Genomic DNA, 20,879 nt, shown 5'->3' with positions numbered 1-20,879 from the left:
ATCCATGAAGCCCAGTAAACAGCGTCTATGACGGGAGGTGGCGTCGTGGTGTCATCGAGGGCTTATATTTTCAAGCTTGAAACGAGACTACAAAGTAAGTACTTCGCTATGTATTCAACTTGTTTGAAATTCTCCTATTCCAAGATATCCATTGCTCGAGCGGGCAGTGAAATTTGTTCAGAAGCAAGCACATTGATCAACTCGGCAAGAAACCACTATTAAGTCACGCATCGTGCCAACCATACAGCACCGATGCGAAAGCAGAAACACGACGGTGGTTCGCTGCCGCGACATGCCAGAGTCTCAATCTTTCACGCATACCCAGATGTCCTACCACGCCGGTGAGTCACGTGGTTAAATATGCAAATTACTCATACTCACTTCGCCACCGTCACCTATGGCACTTGACAACATGCATTTTTCTCCATGGCAGCAGGGTTCCCAATTGCAATATACGTGACAATGATGACTAGCTTCAGCATCACTGCGGCTGTCGACGGGACTGGCAAATATTGACGCTGTCAACGCAGCAATAACGGCGAGGACGAAGCAGAGACGCATTGTTTGTAAGGATGTGATGTGGGATCAGATAAATCTGAAGGGAACAATAGGAAGACGGCTTGCTTTTAAGTGCTGAATGTTGTTCTGGAAGAACTTCATGCCGATGTAGGAAGAACCTATCTTACGGAAAATATAATTGGTCCTTCCTCGCATCTTCCTCGCATCTTCCTAAGAGTTTGTGGACTTAGTTCACGTACGGTTATACGGACAGCCCGACCGGCCGCGCGGTAACTTAGTTCGGGATGTGACTATGCTGCAGGTCGTGCAAAAGTTGTTTGAAAAATGCTCTCCCGTACCGCGGTTCGTGATGTTGGAGAGAAACACGCCTCATTTGGCGATGATTGGTATCCACAAGAACGGTACCTGGGCTGCACAGAAGATCATCGAGTGTGTCCAGACTCCCGAGAAGGTTGGGCTCATCGTGCAGAACTTGAGGGCCTATGCTCCGCCTTTGCTGCTGGATCAGTTTGGTAACTATGTGGTTCAGTGAGTGTATCATTGTTTTTCTTTACGTATCATCAATGACTGAGCGATTATCAGATGTTGTAATGTTTGCGTTTCGGGGCTCCTGCCGATGATTGACTTCCGCTGGCAACTGCAAGATTGTTGAGATAGGGGGATTGGACTTCGCTTGTCGTGGCGTGGCGCTAGAGGGTGCGAATGGGATCATCGAGCGTTCCCACGGAGATTGCTCAAGGTCGGGATGAAAGCACGCTTGCAGGGTTTAAACGATCGCCCTGCTTAAACCCCTTCGCTACGTATGGCGAGTGAAAAAGACTAGCGTCCGACATGGAGCCATTGTACAGACCCAAACGTTGACGCTCGTACTGCTGATCATGCCCATCAAAATACTCTTCTTCTTCCTCCGCATTAGGGGTTGCAAGTAGAGACGAAGAACGTCTTCCCCGACGGTGCATTTCCCTAATAGCAAGTTGAGTCGTGCGTCTTCGTACCTCGCTGCTCCCAATTTTCAGGGAAGGGCTGCGTCTCCCAAAACCGAGGCGAATAATAACTCGCAGATCCAGACGCCTACGCGGTTGTTGTGGATTGGGAATTTGGATAGTGCTGTTACGAGCGAGCAGCTCCTTCATGTGTTTGCGCCGTATGGAGCTATTAAGAATTCGAGGCTTCTTCCGGAGAAGGTGCGTGATTTGCATGAGGCCCGAGGGGAGTGGATACTGATATTTTTTATTGACTGGTTATAGGAATGCGGTTTCGTTAATTTCGTGGACCAAGCGGATGCTAGCAGCGATAGTAGTGGAATGCCGTACAACAGAACTTGTGGATACTAGGAGACATATTAGCCACCTGTCTCTGCTGCAGCTGTTCGGCAAACGATTCGGTTGATGGAGTAGTACTGCTCAAAGTATTGGAAGCAGCAGCGAATCGCTGAGCAGCGAAATGCACATCAGAAGGCAGCGTTCCTGCACGTGCTCTAGTCCTAAATCCTGGTGGGTAATTAGAGGCAGTCGTTGTAGCGTCATCACTAGGGGAAGCGACTGTGGTGGTGATGTCGTTCGGGGGAGAACAGCGCACATAACGACGCAGACTGGTATGTGTTCAGCCTTACAGGACTGTCCGTCAGGAAAAGTCTCACTTGGTTCAGCCGAATTGTGTAGTGTTCAGTCAGCACGGTCATTGAAGTTGAAAGCTGGCGCTACATCTTAATCTATTATTAGACTCGAACTGTAAGTAGTCAAGAAGTACTGTCGTCCCTTAACCGTTACGCCAAAAGGCAGTGATAATGAAAGCTCACGCTTTCGTTATCTCGGACAGTATTTATGCTGATTATGGGAATTCAGGTAAGCTAACGGGCTTACACAAACCTAATCATACTTAGACGCATCATGGTCGACGTTGGTTTGTATATAAATTGGAGTAACACAATGAACACCGCCCGGACAACAAGATTGATGCCGCAGTGTTCTGGAAGCTCGCGATTCGACTCTGATTCGAATTGGCACGCGATGGCCACGGGAAATGATGGGTGAGAAACTTATGATGCATTCAAGGTCACCGGCCACTAACTGAGTCTTGGAGACAATCGCGGGAATGGCATATCGAACACAAGTCACGGTGTCGATAGAGGATGTAGCGCGCCGGGCCAAGATTATCAGATCATATCATTCAAGATAACGCTGAGCACACATTATACAAAGGCCCTTGGATCTCAACTTACTTGTCACGCAATGCTATCTACCAGGAAAGGAGTGATCATTTGGTTATTCCTTGAACGAGTGCTGACTGCGCAGACACCTCTGTCGAGTCATGCCTCTTTAGGCTTCTACCCGCATGATCTTGGACAGTGGGATCTTCATGAAGCTCCTGCGGTGAACGCGACAGGCCATCTGGTGTTCGAAACAGCCAATTCCCTGCTTCAGCATTGGGCAAACACGCGTCATCGTATTGGTATGCCTGAATCTATAGCATTCGGATCACTGGGTAGCTGCACTACAACTTGTGTCTTACAGGTCACACAATAATCCCAGGGACTGTTCCCGTAGGCACCCTCCTCTACCATGGATCCATCACCGGTCCTCATATACCGACCGCTCTCGAGTGGGTCGCGATGGAACCAGATCACTCCATGCTTTTGTGCCATGGGGATGTCAAAACCGGGTGCTGGCACGCCACCTTTACAGTCACTCGGCCAATGAAAGTGCTCTATTTTGATGGAAGCAGCGCTGCAAAACTCCCAGAGGGCACCATGGACACCCAAGATCTCGTAGCATGGTCGGAAATGAAACCCGAGTGGGTGGACAATGAGTGGCTGCGCATCAAGGATCTGTGTAAGTGGGGTCAGAAATACGGCGTGAATGGCTTCGTGAGGTTCGTTGGATTTTGAGATGGGTTGACACCCGATGCTGATTTGTGATGTGTAGGATGGAGGGGAATGTGTGCGTACCCATACATATCTAGTTCTTTTTTTTTTTTTTGACAACGAACTTAGTGAAATCATGGTCTGCGACTTCACCTCTCACATGGAAATCATTTCGTTCTTAAATCTCGAGACCCTCCGCGCCTCGGATGGCCCCGTGACAGATCTACCAGAAGACACAGATACCCGTGAGCGACCATTGTCTATGTTTGGGTATAAATAATCTGATGTATTCCTCGACATCAGTGCATGCTGCTTTTGAAGTCATGCATTCTGCTTCATGGCACGAACTTTATCCAGGGGACACTCGGGTTATACTTGACTATTCTGCATTCGTCTCTTTCTATGACACCACTCTTGTTCCCTCCCTCGTGCCACGCCGTGTCGGCTTGGAGCGGTGGGATCATCGAGTGGCAGGAATATCATCGGAGGATATCGAGCGTGTCAAAAACAAGCTAGCTGAAGCATTAGTACGACCACCAGCGACAGCCAGCGGCATCGACTGGAAGACGGTCTTGCGGGTGGTGGTTGGCCGATATGCAAGCCGCCTGGAGGTGATGCAGTATCTGCTGAACATAACTGTTGGATGATACATCGATCCTAATTGACCACGCGCGAAAAGTTCAGAGACAGCTGCGCACTGTGCTTACGCCGTACACTATTCTTGCAGCTCTGCCATCTAACACCTCCGTCGCTACCAACGCGACAAATTCGTGGGCTGCACCAGTTTTTCGTGAATGTGCTACATCGCACATGGCCATAGCAGCTCGTGGGGCGACATTGATGCCTTCTGAGCATCTGCTTCTGCAGGCCGTGCAAGAAACTACGCGCGAAATATGCCGTGTCACCTACGAAGATGTGGGCCTCTGGTCTGATTGCTGGAGTTGACCCCTTTTATCCGTCGGACCAACGCCCTGAAGCTGATCGGATACGTACTCTCATGGGGGAATGGAAGGAGGACATGACGAAGTTGATTTCCTGGCTAGATTGGAGTGTGTGGGTGAAGTGTAGGCCGGCTTGTGGCGTCGAGGTAATCAAAGTCGACGAAGTCGCTTATTTATGAAATGACTGACGTGGTTTCGTAGGAGATGTGCTACTTGCCTACTTGGCCGTTGGGGTTTTTCCCGGCGCCTCCCGAGGTGGTCGATGAGCAGCGTGGTGCACCATTTCAAATTTGGGACAATGCTTTGTTGTGGCCTGACCCCAACAAAGGGGAGTGGAAGAGACCACAGCCCAAGTGCATCAGACGGCTGGAGCCATATGGTTTCTAGGGACGTGATTCACATGCAATGCTGGCGTATATACATCTTTCGTAGAACTGCCTGTAACTTATTGCTGTAGAACATGAACGACAAGAACGAAATTAAGGTTAGGGTTTGAGTGTTTTGACGTGTTGGCCTTTGGTGGCCGAGAATCAATATGAAGGCAACGTCGCTGTGTTCTTCGTCTCTTCCAACGACTACAATATGAGTACAGACCAACAAATGTTTCTAGCGGTGGCTCCCAGAGCCAGCTCATCCCATCTCAACAGACCAGCACGCCAGCTCGTACCCGCCTTTCTCCAAAAGCTATACGAGTGCGTCTTCGTTGAATCTAATCTTACAGATGCTGTGGTCCTTACATCCCATCACCATCTTGCTCTATAGGATGGTAAATGACCCTTCAGACCACGATCTTATCCGATGGTCTGACACCGGTGACTCTTTCTTTGGTGCGTCCCAGCGCTGATCTTTCTCTGTTCAATGAACGAACCTTGACACTCTACCTTTTGTAGTCCTCGACCAAGAGCGCTTCGCTAGTGAAGTCCTAGGACGTTGGTTCAAACACAAGAACTTCTCCTCTTTTGTCCGCCAGCTCAACATGTACGGCTTTCACAAAATTCCTCATCTCCAACAAGGCGTGCTCCGTTCCGATACTGATACTGAATTCTGGAACTTCGAGCACCCCCATTTCCTCCGTGGCCAACCGGACTTACTCTGCCTTATCCAGCGCAAAAAGCAGGCCGCCGCATCTACCTCCGACATTGCTGCTGCTGTCGCTGAAATTCCCAATAAAGACGCGGGTGCATCTGCGCCTGCGGGCGCCGTTGACCCCTGGCCAGTTGATGGACATGAATTCAATTGTGAATGGTATTCAAGCTATAAAAAGACACCAAGCCGCCATCTCCGCCGACCTCAATGACCTCAAGTCCTCCAACCAACATCTTTGGCAGGAAGCCATTGCTGCCCGCGAGAGGCATAAGAAACACCAGGACACCATTAACCGTATCCTTAAATTCCTTGCAGGTGTGTTCGGTCCTGCAGACAACCCAATACGCAAGGATGATATGGGTGGTGGAGGAGCTGTCAGTGGCGGCGAGGGGAGTGAGATGCTCGGGAGGAAACCACAGCGGTTGATGATTGGCGATGGACGCAGTGGCGGAGGGAATAATGCAAAGAAGGCTGTGGAAGTTACTGATATCATAGAGGACCAGCCGAGGACCAGCATAGATAGTGCGAAGTCGTCTGATATCGGTGCGTCCTTTCCTTGCATGGGTTTCTCGATACTGATGCCCTTTCTCCGTGATTTTACAGATCTTTTCGCGTCTCTGGACACACCGTCTACTCTCCCATCTGAATACGGCCCTTCGTGCAACACATCACCCCGATTTACGTCCATTGAACCCTCTCTCCATGATGCCCCAACTCCCACAGCTGACGCAAATACCACTTCACGCCCCCACACCGCCCCTGTCAACAACACCACCAAGACCAACGCATCCAATTCAAATCCATCAAATGTAAATGTCGCTTCACCCACTTCGCCAAATGCCCCCTTCCCTCGTCCAACCCCGATCCACCACTCAGTCTCTGCGCCCGCCTTCACCTCCCTCACCACAACGTCCCCACCTCCTTCCCCGCAGAATGACTCCCTCATCCACGCCGCACTTTCCCAGGTGCTCTCGTCTCCTGTGCAGATGCAAAAGCTGATTGCGGCGCTTGGTGGAGGTGGGTTCTCGTTCCCAGGGGACGGGCACACGCAAGGAATCCTACCGCAGTCCATCATGCAGCAGCCTTTCCCCGTCCAGCCCCAACCACAGCCCCAACCAGAGTTACCGCAACACACGAACGCAAACCCAGCGCAACTGATGCCGTATGACCCTGCTGCGTTTCAGACAGACTACTCTAGCTCGTACTCCCTCCTCCCACCTAGTGGTGGCGGCGACTTAGCACCCTTCGAGGCACACGATGACCACCTGCAGAAGACCTACTCCTCAGCACATGAGATCAACACGGATGTCGACTCGCTGGAGACAAACATCCATTCCCTCATTCAGAGCCTCGGCTTTGACCCTACGACGTTCGACGCGACGGACGGCGCGCATCAGTCCCTCGATGATCCCTACGGTGTATCGGGTCAGGATTCATTCGACATTGGGTCATATCTGAACGGGATAGATTTGGCGCCCAGCGCAGCTGGGCATACAGGCCACGGTGAGGAAGACCCAGATATAGAAAGCTTGAGACTTGCGGACAAGCTGGACTCGTCAACGGCACGTGCAGCGGGCGTGGAGAAAAAAGTGCCGAGTGAGCAGGTGCATGCGTTCCTCGACGGGGTTGCTTCGCAAGATAGCGATGTGGATATGACTACGTCTTTGATGCAAACCACCCAAAGCGCGACCACACGGGGCCGCAAGCGTAAATCGGATGTTACGGACATTGGGTTGTTCTCTGGTGCGACAGAGGCAGCAACATCATCATCATCATTGGGGACGGGCAGTAGGAGTAAGAGGAAAAGATGAATAAATAGTAGGAAGGTAACATGACGAGTATAAGGAATGTCGAACACTGTAGAACTAATGATACTGCCACCACTGTGTTATTATATAGCCCATCGTCATATGTAGTGCTGTAATACGTCGAAAAATGTAACGATAGACAGAAATACACTGACCAACTTGGCAGTGGCAACATTGGAAAGAATCAAGATCCGTTGATAACTCGTAAAACATGAAATAAGGCGTTAAGATGGTACTAACACTGAATACAAATCATTTTTGCGGCGGCAAGGGAGGCGGCGGATGGGGCCGCTGCGCTGCAGGACTGCCAGAATCGTACAGCCCAACGCTGAATGGCGTGAATGGGCGGATGTCAAGCTGTATTCCTGGTTCCGCAAACGGGGACCCAACGCGCATAGGCGAACTATGAATCCCCATGCTTATGCTATCATAATGCCGCACGCGAGCGTCCTCCTCTTGTGTCTCCTGGATATACTCGGCGGGCGGACGTGGCATGAGCGGCGGAGGCGGGGGCGGGGCTAAGGCACTCGAAGGCAGCGGGTGGTGAGAGATGGAGCCTGACGCGGACGGAGATGCGCTGCCATTGGTCTGCCGATCCTCGGCAGCGTATTTGGCACGTAGCTGTGCCTTCTCCTCGGCTGCTGTGAGTGGTCTGGAGCCACCCCCAGAAGGTGGTCCGGGGGGAGCCGGGAGTCGTGAGCCGTTGACGACACGTGGAGGAGTCGGATGGGGCTGCTGCTGCTGGGAAAGTGCCACTGCGTCTTGCTCTTCATACCTCCGCCGGAGGAGTTCTTTCTCTGACAGGCCGTTAGTTGCAGGTGATTGTCCAGGTGGAGAGTATGATGGGGAAGCGGTGTATGAGGGCGATGCGTCCAACGCGGCAGACGAGCTTTGTGCAGCCATGGCGGCCGCATCCTGTGCCTCGTGGTGCCTCCTCAGCTTCTCTTTTTCATTCAAATATTGTGGTTGTCCATTGGGCCCATCGAACGGCGGGGGCATATCAGACCCACCTGGCTGCGCGCCGTAGGATGCACTACGAGAGACACTGGCAGAGGGGTAGAGGGTATCGTAGGCAACAGGTGCTGAGGACGACGATATCCCTTCGCGAGACGCGTACTGGGTGTTCTGGCTCCGATCGACAGCGAGCTTGGCCTCATGGTATCGCTTCAGGGCGGCCTTCTCCTCCTCGGCAGACGGGTAGTGTGGAACAACCTTAGAGGAAGTCGAAGCAGGTGGTGACGGTGGGTGAGGAGAGCGTGGGGGGCTGACATTCGTGCTGGCACTGGGGCTCGTGTTGTTCGGGGGGTTCTTGTTCATGGAGGATATTGCGTGCTGGTAGAGGGCAGCACCTGCAGACATGGAATTAACGCTACGAGAGGGTTTCGAAAATCCGGGAGACCCATTGGCTTCCGAACTTTCTCGGCTGTGGCTTGAGTAGGATCCGAGTGCTTGGGTGCGTTTGGCAGTGGCTTGAGCTTTATCGAACAGACGGACTTTCTCCTCTTCTGCTGTTGGCCAGGCAGCACGGGACGAAGGAGAGCCTTTCGGTTGCGGGGGCTACAAGAAAGATTAGCGAAGGAGATTGGGATGATAACCAGGATCTACTCACTGATTCACTGCGTTCTGGGGTCATGGCACTACTACCCTGGACCTTCTCGACCTTAGCCTTCGCACTCTCGTACAACTTCCTCTTTTCTTCCTCGGCGGAGATCCACGAACGTTGACCCCTCATCGGTGGTGTCGTCGGCTGCGGTTGTCTTGCAGCCATCTGTGCTTCTTCTACAGCCTCCCGCACCTCTGCATCCCGATCACTAATGTTAGTAATCGTGAGGCGGTTCTGTGTTCCTGCAGCAACGGCCGAGCCACGTCGTCTACGTCCCGAGCCAGCGACGGGGCGTACATTAACGGCGTCGTCCTCCTGAATACTGCCCATAGAGTTATGTGCTGACAAGCCGTACCCGGGGTGATCTACTGTGCCTGGCATACGTGACTGCCGACTCTTGAGAGCGCCGACCTCGTCGACTTCAAGATCATCACGCTGGCCATCGCCGTTCTGTGCACCGGGGGCGGTATTGTACTGGATGGATGAGGCTGGAGGCGACAGGGGTGTGCGCCCATGCCCATGAGCGGAGGAGTTGTAGTCGGATGTCTGTGAGTGGCTGGTGAGAGGGCGAGGGGTTATCGGGACTGTCGGTGCAGTGCTCGATGGGGTGGTCATACAAAGGCTGGGGGCAATACCGATACGTCTGAGAGGATTACTTTAGCAAGGATTACTTTGAGAACGGCGAGTATCGCATACCTGATGGCTTCCTCGGATACACTCCTGTAATCCGTTAAATATGTGCTATTGGGACATTAATAGAAGTCCTCACCTTGGCCAGTTCGAGACAATAACAGGAAGCTCCATCGTAACCGACTGCATCGAGCCGAACCACGCTTTAACTACGATCGCATATGTGATGTCAATGTGCCTCGCAGCATTGAGCGTGGTAGTAGTGTGTGTGTTTGGGATCAAACACCCGACTTCCGCCTTGTGCTGCATACCGCCAAACAACGTGACACTGAGGGGCACCTTCTGCTCGCCAACAAGCCCAACTTTGACCTGCGGCCCACTGCGCTTGCCCGTGGCACCAGCCTGAGTTCCAGCGCGGAATATCATTGTTTCTTTGAGAGAAAATTCGAAACCACGGAGGACAACTGGATGCACTGAGTCTGATTTGAGGATAGCCATGACAGATACACGGTCGCCTGGTCCGAAGCATGTTCGTTGGCGCTCCACTGTGAGATGTACGCCATCTTGAGTAACGGAACGTGATTCTGCCTGCGCATATACAGGCCACGTTGAGTGGAGTTCATGCTTATCGATAATGATTGTCGTGGCTTGGGATGTCACAACAGTTTTTCGGCGGCGGAAGAAACCTCTGCCGATGATAAGTCAACGCACGCATTCCAGGGTCTGACCGGAAAACGCACTTCTTGCCAAGAGTACAAACAGTCGCGACAAGCTCGTAGCGGATGCCAGCTATACAATACAAGACCCATCAGATACAAGGATTGAGATTGCGCAGCCACTCACCGCCTCTTTCGAGGGCAATGCTTGGCGGAATGGACTCAGGTATACGGATATTAAACGGGAGGTCTTGCTGTCGCCGGCCAGCAGAAACAAGTTATCAGCCCGACATCTTTACACAGGGATGCCTACACCACTGACTGACTGCAATAACCCATACTCTTCACTCGACTGCCATAGATTTATCGGACTGGAGCCGACAAAGTCAAAGTAGGAGTTCGTCTGACCACCGCCAGGGAGCGTCTCGATCTTCTTGAGCTCGACACGTACCCACTTTGCTCTGGCACCCTGGGGACCCACGCGGACCTCGACAGCCTGGCAGGCATAGTACATTAGGCAACCGAGTGTTATATGGAGAGCGGGCACGTACACCTTTAACTGCTGCCTGAGGACGATCTTTCGCAGCTGGTGGTATCCCGGGATAGCCTAAGGTTATTGTGTCTTAAAAGAAGTCCTAGCATAAGAGTTCTTGCACTGACCAACGACAAAATCGACATTTGGGGGTGGCTGAAGTTGGCTGAAAGTACTTCTTGAGTGGCGGTACTAGTAGGAGTCACTAAGGGGACTCACATCTTCACTTGCGACATTCCTTGAAGAAACTGTTATCCGCGCAAGAGACAGAAACGAGTGAAAGGGGAGGCGCCGCGTGCTTAGTTCAAATCACTTTTTGCGCACAACTATCAGGGCTGGTAACTACTAGGCGCTGAAACGCACAGCCTATTCTTCACACAAGTGTTTGACGCAACCGCAGCCGGAATCTGGATGATTATCAACTCGTGACATCAATGCCCTGACGCTATGCGCAAAATGGAAAAGCAACTTCATAGCGAGCAAAGAAATATAATGATAAGCGGATACTAAAAGCTAGGGGGAACAACGAATGTACAAGGAATCGCGTAGACTACGGGAAGCCAAATTAAAATTTGAATTCCTTCCCCTTCCTTGTCTCCCGTTCGCGATCCATCTTTTGCTTCTTCTTCGCCATTTCCTTCGCCACCATGTCTGAGAAGTCTTCTTTCGACCCCGCCACTCCTGCCGAACCTCGTGAATGTTGCTCGTACTTTCGCCGTAGCTCATCTTCCGATATGCCCTCCATCTCGCCTGCATCGATAGAAATGTCGACACCATTCGCCTTACGCTGACATGGCTATTATTATCCCTGTTAAAATATTTAATAAAATATTTTGACATACCTTCGTTCCCCGCTCCTCCCCAAGCACAGGAAGGTTTTGCGGATTGGTGACTTGACTGATGTCATACCCACGCTCGCTACCCATGAGCCCGCGGATAGAAGTTTGTTTCTCCGGTACAACCTGATACAATGACCGCGATCCACTCTCCGAGGCGTCTGATGGATGCCTGGCCGATGTCTTCCGCAACTCCAAGAAATCGGGTGTTTCAAGTCCCCCAGCGACTGTGGAGACAACGCTGGCCATTCCGGACGGCGTTTCCAGGCCAGAAGGTGTTTGAAGGCCGTCTACTGGTGCAGCTTCAGTAGCTTCTTCATCTTCCTCCTCTTCCGATTCTTCCTCCTCCTCTTCCTCCTCCTCTGCAGGTTCTCTCAGCATTTGCCACAATATCGATGAAAATATGAACTTGCCTTCCTCTGGCTCTAGCTCTCCCCACATAATCTTGTCAACTGGCTCACCAATCTGCGAAAAAGAGCGTAAGAGAAAGGTTCATGATCAAAATTTCTTCACATACGTTCGTATCAGTGACTTTCGGCAACACTCCAAACACATCGCCATATAGAGGGCGATTATACTCGTCCAATGGGGGCTTACCCCAACCACCAGGATGGAAACCCCATTGGGCGCTGGAAAATGTGATCAATCACCTTGAAGTTACCAAGAGGTGCCGCACTCACCCTTCGGGTATGGGTGCATTGAGACCAGGGATCCGTAGAGTCGGATAGCTTGGAGGAGGACCAAATCTTTGCATGCTAATTAACCAAGGTGGAGGTGCTAGTGGCGGGATTGATAGCGCTTCAACAAGCTCCGGTGACAAATCTCCTGGTCGTTTCTCTTTCAGCGATGTTTCGAATTCCTTTCCCTCATAGTACCTAAAAAGGAGGAATGAGCGAAAGTGAAAGGAAAGGAATCAACAGATTTTACATCTCGCCAAAACCAGTGGTTACTGGCTTTGTTGCAAACTTGAAGAAGGCGTCGTGTAGCTTTTGATAGTCGATGTCGACCTTGCCCATCTTCGGCTGCACCCGCTCGCGAGTTTTGGCTTTCAACGACATGTTCGCTTCCTTCTCTTTGACTGCGTCTCTCATTGTCGCAATTCCTGTATCTGCTATGTATGAAGGGAGTTGGAATGGTGGCTTCTCGATACCACGTTTCCCTTGCAGGTAATCTCGTTTTGCACTCCAATGTGCAGGAACAGGAGCGGTATTGCGGTAACTCTTGAGATGGAGCAGTAATCTTGGGTCAGCAGCTGAAGGATCCGTCCATTCGACTGCTTCGGGTTTCGCCACCAGCTGCTTGAGTTCTGCAATCGTCAAGCGGGCCATCTTGCGCTGTTTCTTTTTCGAAAGAGGCTTCTTCGCCTCTGCGTCTGAGCCAGCATCTGATTCCATATCGTGGTCCGAGTAGATAACCTCCCCTTTTGTGGGCTCCGAATCCTTTGCCTAGTATCTTGCGTGAACCAAGGGAGGAAGTGGTGGGCACTATACGACGCACCTCTGCATAGTCCTGAGGAGCCTGGAAACGTGCAAAAATGTCGGAGAAGGCCTCAAGAGCCGGATCTTTGACATCCAGCTGCTCAATCACGTACTCGACATTGCCAACATGCCCATCCTCCTCTTGCTTCACCGTGTCAGAGTTTTCGTTAGGTTCCTGCAGCCACAATTCAATTCTGTATATGTTTTGAATCTTAACCGAGATATGAAACGTACAGGTGTCGTCTGAGCGGCAAGCGCTTTCTTTTCTTTTGCCTTTGCTCGCCGGAGCTGGTTTTTGGATTTAATGGCCTTTCCGTTGGCATTGGAGTTGGTAGCTATACCGTTGACTGCAGTAGGCATTCTGCGCAACTTCTCGAATGCACTTGAGAATGAAAGGGGAACGAAAGAACTTCGAAAGCGCTTCTAGCCTTCGAGTTTCAAGCTTCGAGACTTGTCGTCGGAGGTTTGGGACGAACACACGACTTGGCAATTAGGTAAGAAGGGGGTGTAATTATAAGTTAGCGGGGGGTCACACGCACGACTCTCCATTCAGCGTGTCAGAGGCATCGGCACGCATCAACGCTCTGTTAGCTCAAAAGCGGTCACCTTGCCAACGAGGCAAACAGGGATGTTGGGTATTTTGTCTCCATACGAATGTCTCTACTGATCTCTGAATGAATCCCAGTCGTCGGTCTTACAGGGGGTATCGCAACGGGTAAATCAACTGTATCCAGCCTTTTCAAGTCCCAGCAGGTACCCGTCATCGACGCAGACGTTCTTGCACGGGAGGTGGTACAGCCTGGAACCAAAGGGCTCGCTCAAATAGTCGCATACTTCGGTTCTGAAGTGCTACTCCCAGATGGCACCCTCGATAGGAAGAAACTTGGTGCTATTATCTTCAACAGCGAGGCGAAGCGGAAGAAATTGAATTCTATCATCCACCCTGCTGTCTCGCGTGCCATTATTTCTGATGTGTTTTGGTGCTGGTTGAGAGGAGAGAAATTGTGTGTTGTGGATGTCCCTCTTCTAATAGAGGGAGGGCTGTGGAAATGGATGGGAAAAGTCATCGTGGTGTACTGGTACGTTTCTCCCTGATATCTTTGATTCTTATCCATAACTACCACATACCGAAGTTCGGCAGACATTCAGCTGCAGCGGCTCATGAAGCGCGACAGATCGTCCCGTGAAGACGCTTCAGCGCGCCTTAATTCACAGCTTCCCATCGCGCAGAAAGTGGAATATGCCGATATCGTCGTCGATAATTCTGGGGACTTGCAGGATCTGGAACAGCAAGTTCAGTCGTGTCTTGTGAAGTTAGAACGGATGGCTGGGTGGTCGTGGAGGTTTAACTGGCTTTTCCCTCCATTTGCTTTGGTTTCTGCGCTATGGACATTGGGATGGAGGTCTGTCAAACGATCGCGACGACGGATTCGGAGGCTAGTTTAGAGCCTGTAGACTTGTGTACTCTTATCCGTCTGTGCTACATACGGTCACGATGCATAAATAATCAAAGCGATGGACATGAGGTCACTAGATGCAACGTGCGAGATGTATATTGTAAAGTAATGGTGCAGTGTATGTTACAACCTGTGGTCCTGTCCCGACTCCCGTAGGTGCCAAACCAACAACTCCTCCTTTCGGCACTGTTTCATGCCGGAAGTCCAAGCAATTCACGCTTGTCAGCAAGCTCATCCCGAAGCATAACAATTCGGCTATCAAGCCTCGATGACAGGTCCGTCTGCTTCGTGGACAGCGCATATGCTTGGTCTAGTCTCTCGCTGGCGCCCGTGAGCACGCCCTCCCACATCGCCATCGCTTCATCCAGCTTCATGTCCGCAGCCTTCATATCTGCCTCCTTCAAATCGAGTACGGCCAGCTCGAAGGCGGAGATACCCCCAACCCAGGAGCTGATCTCGACGTCAGGGGCTTTCTCGATTGCATCGAGGAGGAATGCGCGCGCAGGCGCATACTCGGCGAGGGTGCAGTGGACAATTCCAAGAAGGAGCGAGCGTATTGCAAGCTCGTCAACGGTATCGAGGTCGTCGTTTGCGCGCGTTGGAACTGGCGTCACCAGATACTTGCTTTCGACATTCGTGATAGCTGGGGTCAGTGCGGACCACTCTTGGATATGCGCTATGGCGACGGAGCTCTCAATACGTGCGTGAGTATTCCAGACTAAGATAAAAATGTCAGGTCAGGATTCATTACTAAGATGATTGGTTTAAATCGTTACGCACAAATAGCAATCTCTGTCGCAAATAAAATAGTAAGAAAGCATACAAGAAATACGCCGTGGAACGAACCTTCTGCGGGACTGATTCTGATAGCTTCTACAAATCGTTGCTCATCTCCTCCAAGGCGAACTTGCTTTCTCTTGTAGAAAGCCACTATTCCAACGTGAGGTCGATTGAATGTCAAAGGATTGGTTCACAGAACGACGTACTCTTTTTCTTAATGAAGGATTCTGTGGGCATATCTCTACCTGCAAGCTTCCGTTTTTCGAGTTGGCGGGGAATTTTGTCCAAAAGTTCCTGAGCTCTATCGTAATTTTTCAAAGAAAAGTAGCAGCCTAGTAAGGTAAAGGTAAACAGCACGCTTTGAATGATGTAGAGATTCATGTCGCACCAGCCGCAATGAAGTAGTATGTCGCGTGACTCCTGCGTGATGGATAGGTCAGTCCGAAGGTATGCGGAGAAGAGGAAGATAGAGAACCAGCTATTCAGTTTGGTGATGTCTAAAAACTGCTTCGCCGTTTCTTCGTAACGACGACACGAAAGGAGCGTCCAGGCCAACTCAAATGTGAGCTGGAGGTAAAAACGTGGGTCAGGAACCTGAAAAAGGGTGTCACAATCAAGATACATACCAGTGTGTCGGCCTGGGGGAATGACTTTTTCCTCTCAGGCTTCAAGCCGTCCCTCAAGGTCTTGATCGCGCCATCGGTATCGTGTGTCATGCGCTGTATTTTTGCCTGGCAGGGGATGAGAATGAGAGGAACTTCGTTGAATAAAACAAACCTTATTCAGGATCCACAGGGAACCATCAGGGTATCGAGCGTCTACTCTGGATTTGTGACGCCTTAGTTGCACTGACTGAAATCAGGAAGAGAGCTACTGACCTTGACACTATTGCCTTGTACTGCTTGATAATATGCGCCTCGTCTGCCTGATACCCGGCAAGAAGAAGAACAACTCCGTGGTAGGTCATGAGAACCAACCTTTGATTTAATTAGCACAACGCGCGTCATAGACTACCGCTGGGGTCTTACCCAGCAAAGACGGAATGAATATCATTCCCCGCGGCAGCAACGGCAAGAGCCTGTAGAGCTAGCATGCGGTCGTGATTGAAGCCAAAAAAGCCAACCACGTTTCTGAAGTGGTGTCAAGGGGATGTTGCTTGTACTATTGGCAACACACCTAATCTTTGCAGGTAGGAGAGAAAGCACCAGGTTGAACAACCCATATCCTGGCAATCTTGAATTTAGTAAGAAAACAAAAGAAGTGTGAAGAAGGGTACCAAACGCGGTTCCAGACAATACGAGTTCCTCAACGGGCCCGTTAGGCGGATTTGTGATTGTCCCAGGAGCGGGTACTGAAGTCGTTGGAGCGAACCACCTGCTGAAGAAGCCTGGCTTGGGCGCAGTAGGTAGTTTAAACTGTGTTACTGAAGATCCCGGGCTTCCAACAGAGCCTTCACGCGATGGCAGAGGGGTTGTCGCTGGAGTTGCGTAAGACTGGAGACCATTCGGGTAGACAGTCTTGAAAAGTCTGGTGACAGTCGATGAACATGTGCGAGACATGAATGATTAATGACGACGCACTTGTTAAATTTGGAATGGGCACTTTCTTGACATCAGTAATATAGAGCATGTCTCGTTTCCGAAACTGACCTGTTGAGCTCATACCTGCGAAAGTGTTAGCAGCAAGCGGAAACACGTATATGAAATGGAACGTACAAACACTGTAGGTAGCCCCGGTATGACTCACTGTAACCGAAGATAAGAGGTGATCATGTGTTAGTAGGGACATACATACCTCAGTGCATGGGTCAAGCCAAGCAGAACGACGGCATCGGCATGCATGACTTCCCATTCCATTCCAGCGTCGAATCGATGGTTTGAGGGCAACGATTTTGCCGCCCGTGCTTGCTTCTTGGCGCCCGCTTCTGACGCTGTAAGGCAGCGAGTAGCTTCGTCCATTAGACCTGTCTGCAGAAAATTCATTCGTGTATCTTTAAAGATCATACAGGCGAACAACCAACCTCCATACCGAGGGCTGCCTGCATGAATGCGACAACACCAAGTCCTAACAAGTGAAAAGGAGTGTCCTCAGATTCAAACGCCTTTTGTGCTGCATCGATGTCATTTGCAAAGAGGTGATCAAATCCTTGCGTCGCTGAGCGTAGTAAATACTCGGCTGACGGGGTGGACGGCGCAGCCATGGAAAGTGAATGAATGGTATGGTTTGAGACCAAGGCTTGCCAGCGGTGCGCACACGCGATAGCACCGCTTCTGCGGCAACACTTCAGTCGGAAGCCGGGCTCCTGTGGGGAAGTGACTTACGAAGATTACCCACTGGTACTTACTAGACTTCAATTCAATACTTACCATTACGCAGTCTTGCCATAGTCGCTCATACTGCCTTGATACAGTCTAATCGGATGACAGTGCGAACCGTCACCGTCAGCACCCTCAAGACATTGAAAAATTCAGTTATCGGTAATCCCGCAGCCAAGTTAGACCTTGCTCAGGATACAGCGTTCATTCATTTGTATGTGGCATAACATTGTACACGACGCAGAGCTCATAGCCACCGGGCTAGGCTTGTCAACTGCCTCAAGCACCCTCCAACGTCCTATGCTGATACGCGAGGGTCTCATGATGACATTCGTATCGAAGCTGCCCATGTAATCGCGTCCATCTCCTATGGTATGCGCTCATATGATAGACTTTGCCCGAAGACCAACAATCAATTCTAGGTTCGGAGATCGCTCTAGTTAGCCTACTCCACGCAAATGCTCTTCATGCCTTCCTCTTTGCACTCTCAAATCTGAGACCCGACGATGCTGTGCAACTAAAACCTGCGTTAGCCCGGGGTTTGCGAGTGTTGTCCACGGCCATTGCTGAAGTCGTTGGTCCATCCCAACTTGGTCTTCGAACGTGGAGCCCCGATCTGCGCAGTGAAGCCAAGGCAGCCCTGAGTTATCTCTTCGAGGTGACTCAATTTCCTTCTTCAATCAAGCCATAGTCTTGCTAACAGGATTCAAGTTTGATTGTTTGAATATATTTCTCCCGCTCCTGGCCGACCCCTCATCACAAACAAACATCGCTATCGCACAATTTATCAGTACAACCGTCCGCTCTGAAGCTCACCGGAACGTTGTCGTAGAATGGCTACCTCCTGCTGAACGCTCCAAAGAGAGTAAGGGCAGACGCGGCTGGGAAAAAAAAGAATTGGTAACTTCCAGTTCACCAGCTAGACGAGGTGGATGGGTAGTGCGACTTCTGGTCAACTTCCTTCAAAAGAAGGACATAAAGGTCAATTCATCATTCACGAGGAGCAAGTAAGTCTGACGCCTCATAGTTACAAGAAGCTGCGCTTGGCGCAATATCATCCTTAGCGATGGAAAACACTGTAGTGGCAACCACGCTCACAAGGGCCTGGCCTGACGCAGGTAAGCGCCATTACCATTCTCTACTGAGGACCGACATTGATGTTCCGGAATGAGTCGACACCCCCTTGAACATTATATTAAATTTGATGAAAAGTAGATCGACTGATGTGCAACTTGCTGCATCTCTGTGGTAAGCATTTCAGTTGGATCAGACCCTTGATTCACTGTTTACCGCCTTCAGTGCTGCCCACGTCCTTCGAGCCACTGCAAGTCACCATCCAGGATCAATAGATTACTCTGCCGCTCTGAACGTGATCCATGTGGTTAACCGTGTGCTCTCTTGTCCATCCGAAACTGCACAGAACAAGATTAAAACATGCTATACTCTCTGTATGAGAACATCACACTTGCCTCAAGCAGTCATCTAATTCGCATTAGATCATTTGGTGAAAGACGATCAAGATCTGTGTCGAGAAGTATATGAACGTGGAACATTGGAAAAGGTAGTTCTATTGGCCAAGCACATCACCCCGCCCAAAAAGACGTCAGAATGGGAAGAAGACGAGCCCGAGAGCACTCTTGCCCTCAGAGAAGTAAGTACCATCTTTTCACCAGGGTGTGTTTATCTATTTTCATCACAGGCGACGTTGACCGTGATTGCCGCGATTTCGCTCTTCGACAATAACATTCGCCGGGAAGTTGCAGATGATCTCCAGCTCGTCCCCACGATACAAGCGTCCTTGTCACACAAGAACGTTGGTATTCGCCACGCAGCATGCACGTGCCTACGTGCGCTCAGTCGCGCGGTGTCTATCATGCGCACGAATATCATGGACAGTGCTGTAGGAATGGAGATCTTTGCAATTTTTATGAAGGAGGACGAGGATCCAAGAGTGACGTATGCGGCTTTGAATGCTATTTGCAACTTGGTGATCAATTGCTCGCCGCTAAAGCCGGTGCGTCCAACATTTATATATCTTTTCCAAAGACATACCTCCGAGCGATTCACTCAGAAACTATTGGACCAAGGGCTCCTTCCGCGGCTGATGCAACTTTTTTCTTCTGACGACCTCAACATGAGGGTCAGTATTTTGTGGACAATGCGGAATACCCTCGACAAAAGTAATCTCGGCATAAAGCAGACTGTGATGACACATCTAGGCTGGCCCCGGCTCGTCACGTCCGTTTCCAACCTCTACCGCTGATTAGCCATCTTAACGCCTGTTCCACAGGCTGTACAACGATTCCAGTCCCGAAATTCAAGAACAAGTCATGGCTATTCTCTGTAACCTTGCAGACGAAGAAGGAGTGGACTACGTATTTGAATCTATCGATACGGAGACTCTCGCCAACTGTATCACTTTCGGTCTAGAAAGCTCCAATGAGCATGTCACCCGTCATGTGATTCTCAACTTTTGATTCCGTCTGGCAACCCTCGCTAACACAGCATTTAAACAGACTGCTTGTTTTGCGGCGAACATCGCAAACGGGTCGCGAGAACAACAAGACTCCGTCTTCGCGCACGCACACGTTATCCACGCCATGCACGATTGCATGACCGACGCCAAATCCGACACGCGCCGTCCCCTGGTCTCCTGCATCTTCTCTCTCGTCCAGTCCAACATGCGCTGGAAGCACGAACTCACCGAAGCAGGGATCATCTCGACGCTGCGGCACATATGCGAGTGGACGGCGGGCGTCAGCGTGAGTATGAGCCCTGGGGGACGCCACCCTCGGATACACACGAATGACGACAAGGAGGCGGCGAGATTAGCGCGGGGGGTCTTGGATCTATTAGAGCATAGTAATATTGGAGATCTACTGTAGCAGATGCGTAATTTACAATGATGCAGCTTCTGGCATGTTATCTGCAACTCTTGCATGATGCCAGGTACCTACGTTCCTGCCCATTTTGAATTGGACGGTAAGTAACTTCCAACGGTGTGAAGATCTATGCTTCTTACATTAATTATGTGGACAACCGGACAACTCGAGGCGTCAAGCCAGTCTTTCGCAACCTATAATTCACCCAGTCAGCAGGTCAAAAGCAGAGTGCACCGTCAACGTTGTATGCCTTATGGTACAGGAACTTCGTGCTAGCGGACGTCTTGTGGGTCAACTGATTATGTTTGTACGGAATACCATTCACACAGTAAAACCAACCTTCGATAGACATACCGTTTGCGCAACAAGAATATTATAACAGAAGAGAAAAGACCAACCGTAATACACAGTAAAATACGTTCTGTCGATATAGAAACTCAAGGAAAAAGAAGTCCGCACCGCATGGCTTGATGGAAAAATCGCGCTGTGCAGT

General features: G+C 50.6%; 9 protein-coding genes across 9 annotated transcripts; 5 read left to right on the top strand and 4 right to left on the bottom strand.

Moving 5' to 3' along the window:
• Nucleotides 1-164: 164 nt before the first annotated feature.
• On the bottom strand, nt 165-688 carry EDB91DRAFT_1094791 (uncharacterized protein). The gene is made up of 2 exons (XM_041316899.1): nt 405-688; nt 165-330 (listed from the first exon to the last, which is right to left on the bottom strand). The coding sequence occupies exons 1-2, from the start codon at nt 559-561 to the stop codon at nt 224-226; spliced, it is 264 nt and encodes an 87-aa protein (XP_041184679.1). The 5' UTR covers nt 562-688; the 3' UTR covers nt 165-223.
• A 180-nt stretch (nt 689-868) lies between these two features.
• Nucleotides 869-1,853, top strand: EDB91DRAFT_1241890 (uncharacterized protein; the record flags this gene model as incomplete). The annotated part of the gene is made up of 3 exons (XM_041322130.1): nt 869-1,047; nt 1,490-1,703; nt 1,767-1,853. 3 exons carry the CDS (start codon nt 869-871, stop codon nt 1,851-1,853), a joined length of 480 nt encoding a protein of 159 aa, XP_041184678.1.
• Nucleotides 1,854-2,288: 435 nt separating this feature from the next.
• EDB91DRAFT_1325751 (uncharacterized protein) lies at nt 2,289-4,818 on the top strand. Its single transcript, XM_041325210.1, has 10 exons — nt 2,289-2,548; nt 2,602-2,970; nt 3,033-3,061; nt 3,122-3,390; nt 3,444-3,458; nt 3,512-3,627; nt 3,686-4,020; nt 4,067-4,280; nt 4,324-4,469; nt 4,525-4,818. Exons 1-10 carry the CDS (start codon nt 2,542-2,544, stop codon nt 4,708-4,710), a joined length of 1,686 nt encoding a protein of 561 aa, XP_041184677.1. The 5' UTR covers nt 2,289-2,541; the 3' UTR covers nt 4,711-4,818.
• A 66-nt stretch (nt 4,819-4,884) lies between these two features.
• Nucleotides 4,885-7,220, top strand: EDB91DRAFT_1262399 (uncharacterized protein; the record flags this gene model as incomplete). Its single annotated transcript, XM_041324426.1, has 4 exons — nt 4,885-5,015; nt 5,086-5,150; nt 5,214-5,473; nt 5,496-7,220. The coding sequence occupies exons 1-4, from the start codon at nt 4,906-4,908 to the stop codon at nt 7,218-7,220; spliced, it is 2,160 nt and encodes a 719-aa protein (XP_041184676.1). The 5' UTR covers nt 4,885-4,905.
• A 27-nt stretch (nt 7,221-7,247) lies between these two features.
• On the bottom strand, nt 7,248-10,874 carry EDB91DRAFT_1262397 (uncharacterized protein; the record flags this gene model as incomplete). The annotated part of the gene is made up of 10 exons (XM_041324425.1): nt 7,248-8,774; nt 8,827-9,463; nt 9,517-9,540; nt 9,590-10,138; nt 10,191-10,239; nt 10,294-10,360; nt 10,429-10,602; nt 10,658-10,713; nt 10,767-10,804; nt 10,858-10,874. 10 exons carry the CDS (start codon nt 10,872-10,874, stop codon nt 7,470-7,472), a joined length of 2,916 nt encoding a protein of 971 aa, XP_041184675.1. The 3' UTR covers nt 7,248-7,469.
• A 329-nt stretch (nt 10,875-11,203) lies between these two features.
• EDB91DRAFT_1040804 (uncharacterized protein) lies at nt 11,204-13,312 on the bottom strand (the record flags this gene model as incomplete). The annotated part of the gene is made up of 7 exons (XM_041312890.1): nt 11,204-11,425; nt 11,481-11,939; nt 11,992-12,103; nt 12,155-12,349; nt 12,402-12,919; nt 12,972-13,127; nt 13,187-13,312. 7 exons carry the CDS (start codon nt 13,310-13,312, stop codon nt 11,204-11,206), a joined length of 1,788 nt encoding a protein of 595 aa, XP_041184674.1.
• Nucleotides 13,313-13,580: 268 nt separating this feature from the next.
• EDB91DRAFT_1262389 (dephospho-CoA kinase-domain-containing protein) lies at nt 13,581-14,673 on the top strand (the record flags this gene model as incomplete). The annotated part of the gene is made up of 3 exons (XM_041324424.1): nt 13,581-13,587; nt 13,638-14,031; nt 14,086-14,673. 3 exons carry the CDS (start codon nt 13,581-13,583, stop codon nt 14,396-14,398), a joined length of 714 nt encoding a protein of 237 aa, XP_041184673.1. The 3' UTR covers nt 14,399-14,673.
• On the bottom strand, nt 14,349-17,561 carry EDB91DRAFT_38351 (outer membrane protein Iml2/Tetratricopeptide repeat protein 39). Its single transcript, XM_041327066.1, has 18 exons — nt 17,511-17,561; nt 17,210-17,459; nt 16,984-17,156; nt 16,905-16,934; nt 16,839-16,853; nt 16,770-16,790; nt 16,466-16,716; nt 16,366-16,414; nt 16,218-16,319; nt 16,068-16,166; nt 15,967-16,012; nt 15,816-15,920; nt 15,665-15,756; nt 15,578-15,609; nt 15,396-15,521; nt 15,256-15,339; nt 15,190-15,201; nt 14,349-15,127 (listed from the first exon to the last, which is right to left on the bottom strand). The coding sequence occupies exons 2-18, from the start codon at nt 17,387-17,389 to the stop codon at nt 14,601-14,603; spliced, it is 1,944 nt and encodes a 647-aa protein (XP_041184672.1). The 5' UTR covers nt 17,390-17,459; nt 17,511-17,561; the 3' UTR covers nt 14,349-14,600.
• EDB91DRAFT_1094726 (ARM repeat-containing protein) lies at nt 17,512-20,443 on the top strand. The gene is made up of 12 exons (XM_041316898.1): nt 17,512-17,718; nt 17,770-17,876; nt 17,927-18,162; nt 18,216-18,485; nt 18,532-18,622; nt 18,677-18,752; nt 18,804-18,952; nt 19,001-19,155; nt 19,204-19,518; nt 19,576-19,742; nt 19,795-19,963; nt 20,021-20,443. Exons 1-12 carry the CDS (start codon nt 17,609-17,611, stop codon nt 20,387-20,389), a joined length of 2,214 nt encoding a protein of 737 aa, XP_041184671.1. The 5' UTR covers nt 17,512-17,608; the 3' UTR covers nt 20,390-20,443.
• The last annotated feature ends 436 nt before the right edge of the window (nt 20,444-20,879 follow it).

Source organism: Suillus paluster (genome assembly GCF_016628075.1).
Source record: "Suillus paluster strain FC165 chromosome Unknown EDB91scaffold_1, whole genome shotgun sequence".
Lineage (NCBI taxonomy): Eukaryota > Fungi > Basidiomycota > Agaricomycetes > Boletales > Suillaceae > Suillus > Suillus paluster.
Note: the sequence above shows the minus strand (reverse complement) of the source record. Positions and strands in the feature narration are given on the sequence as shown.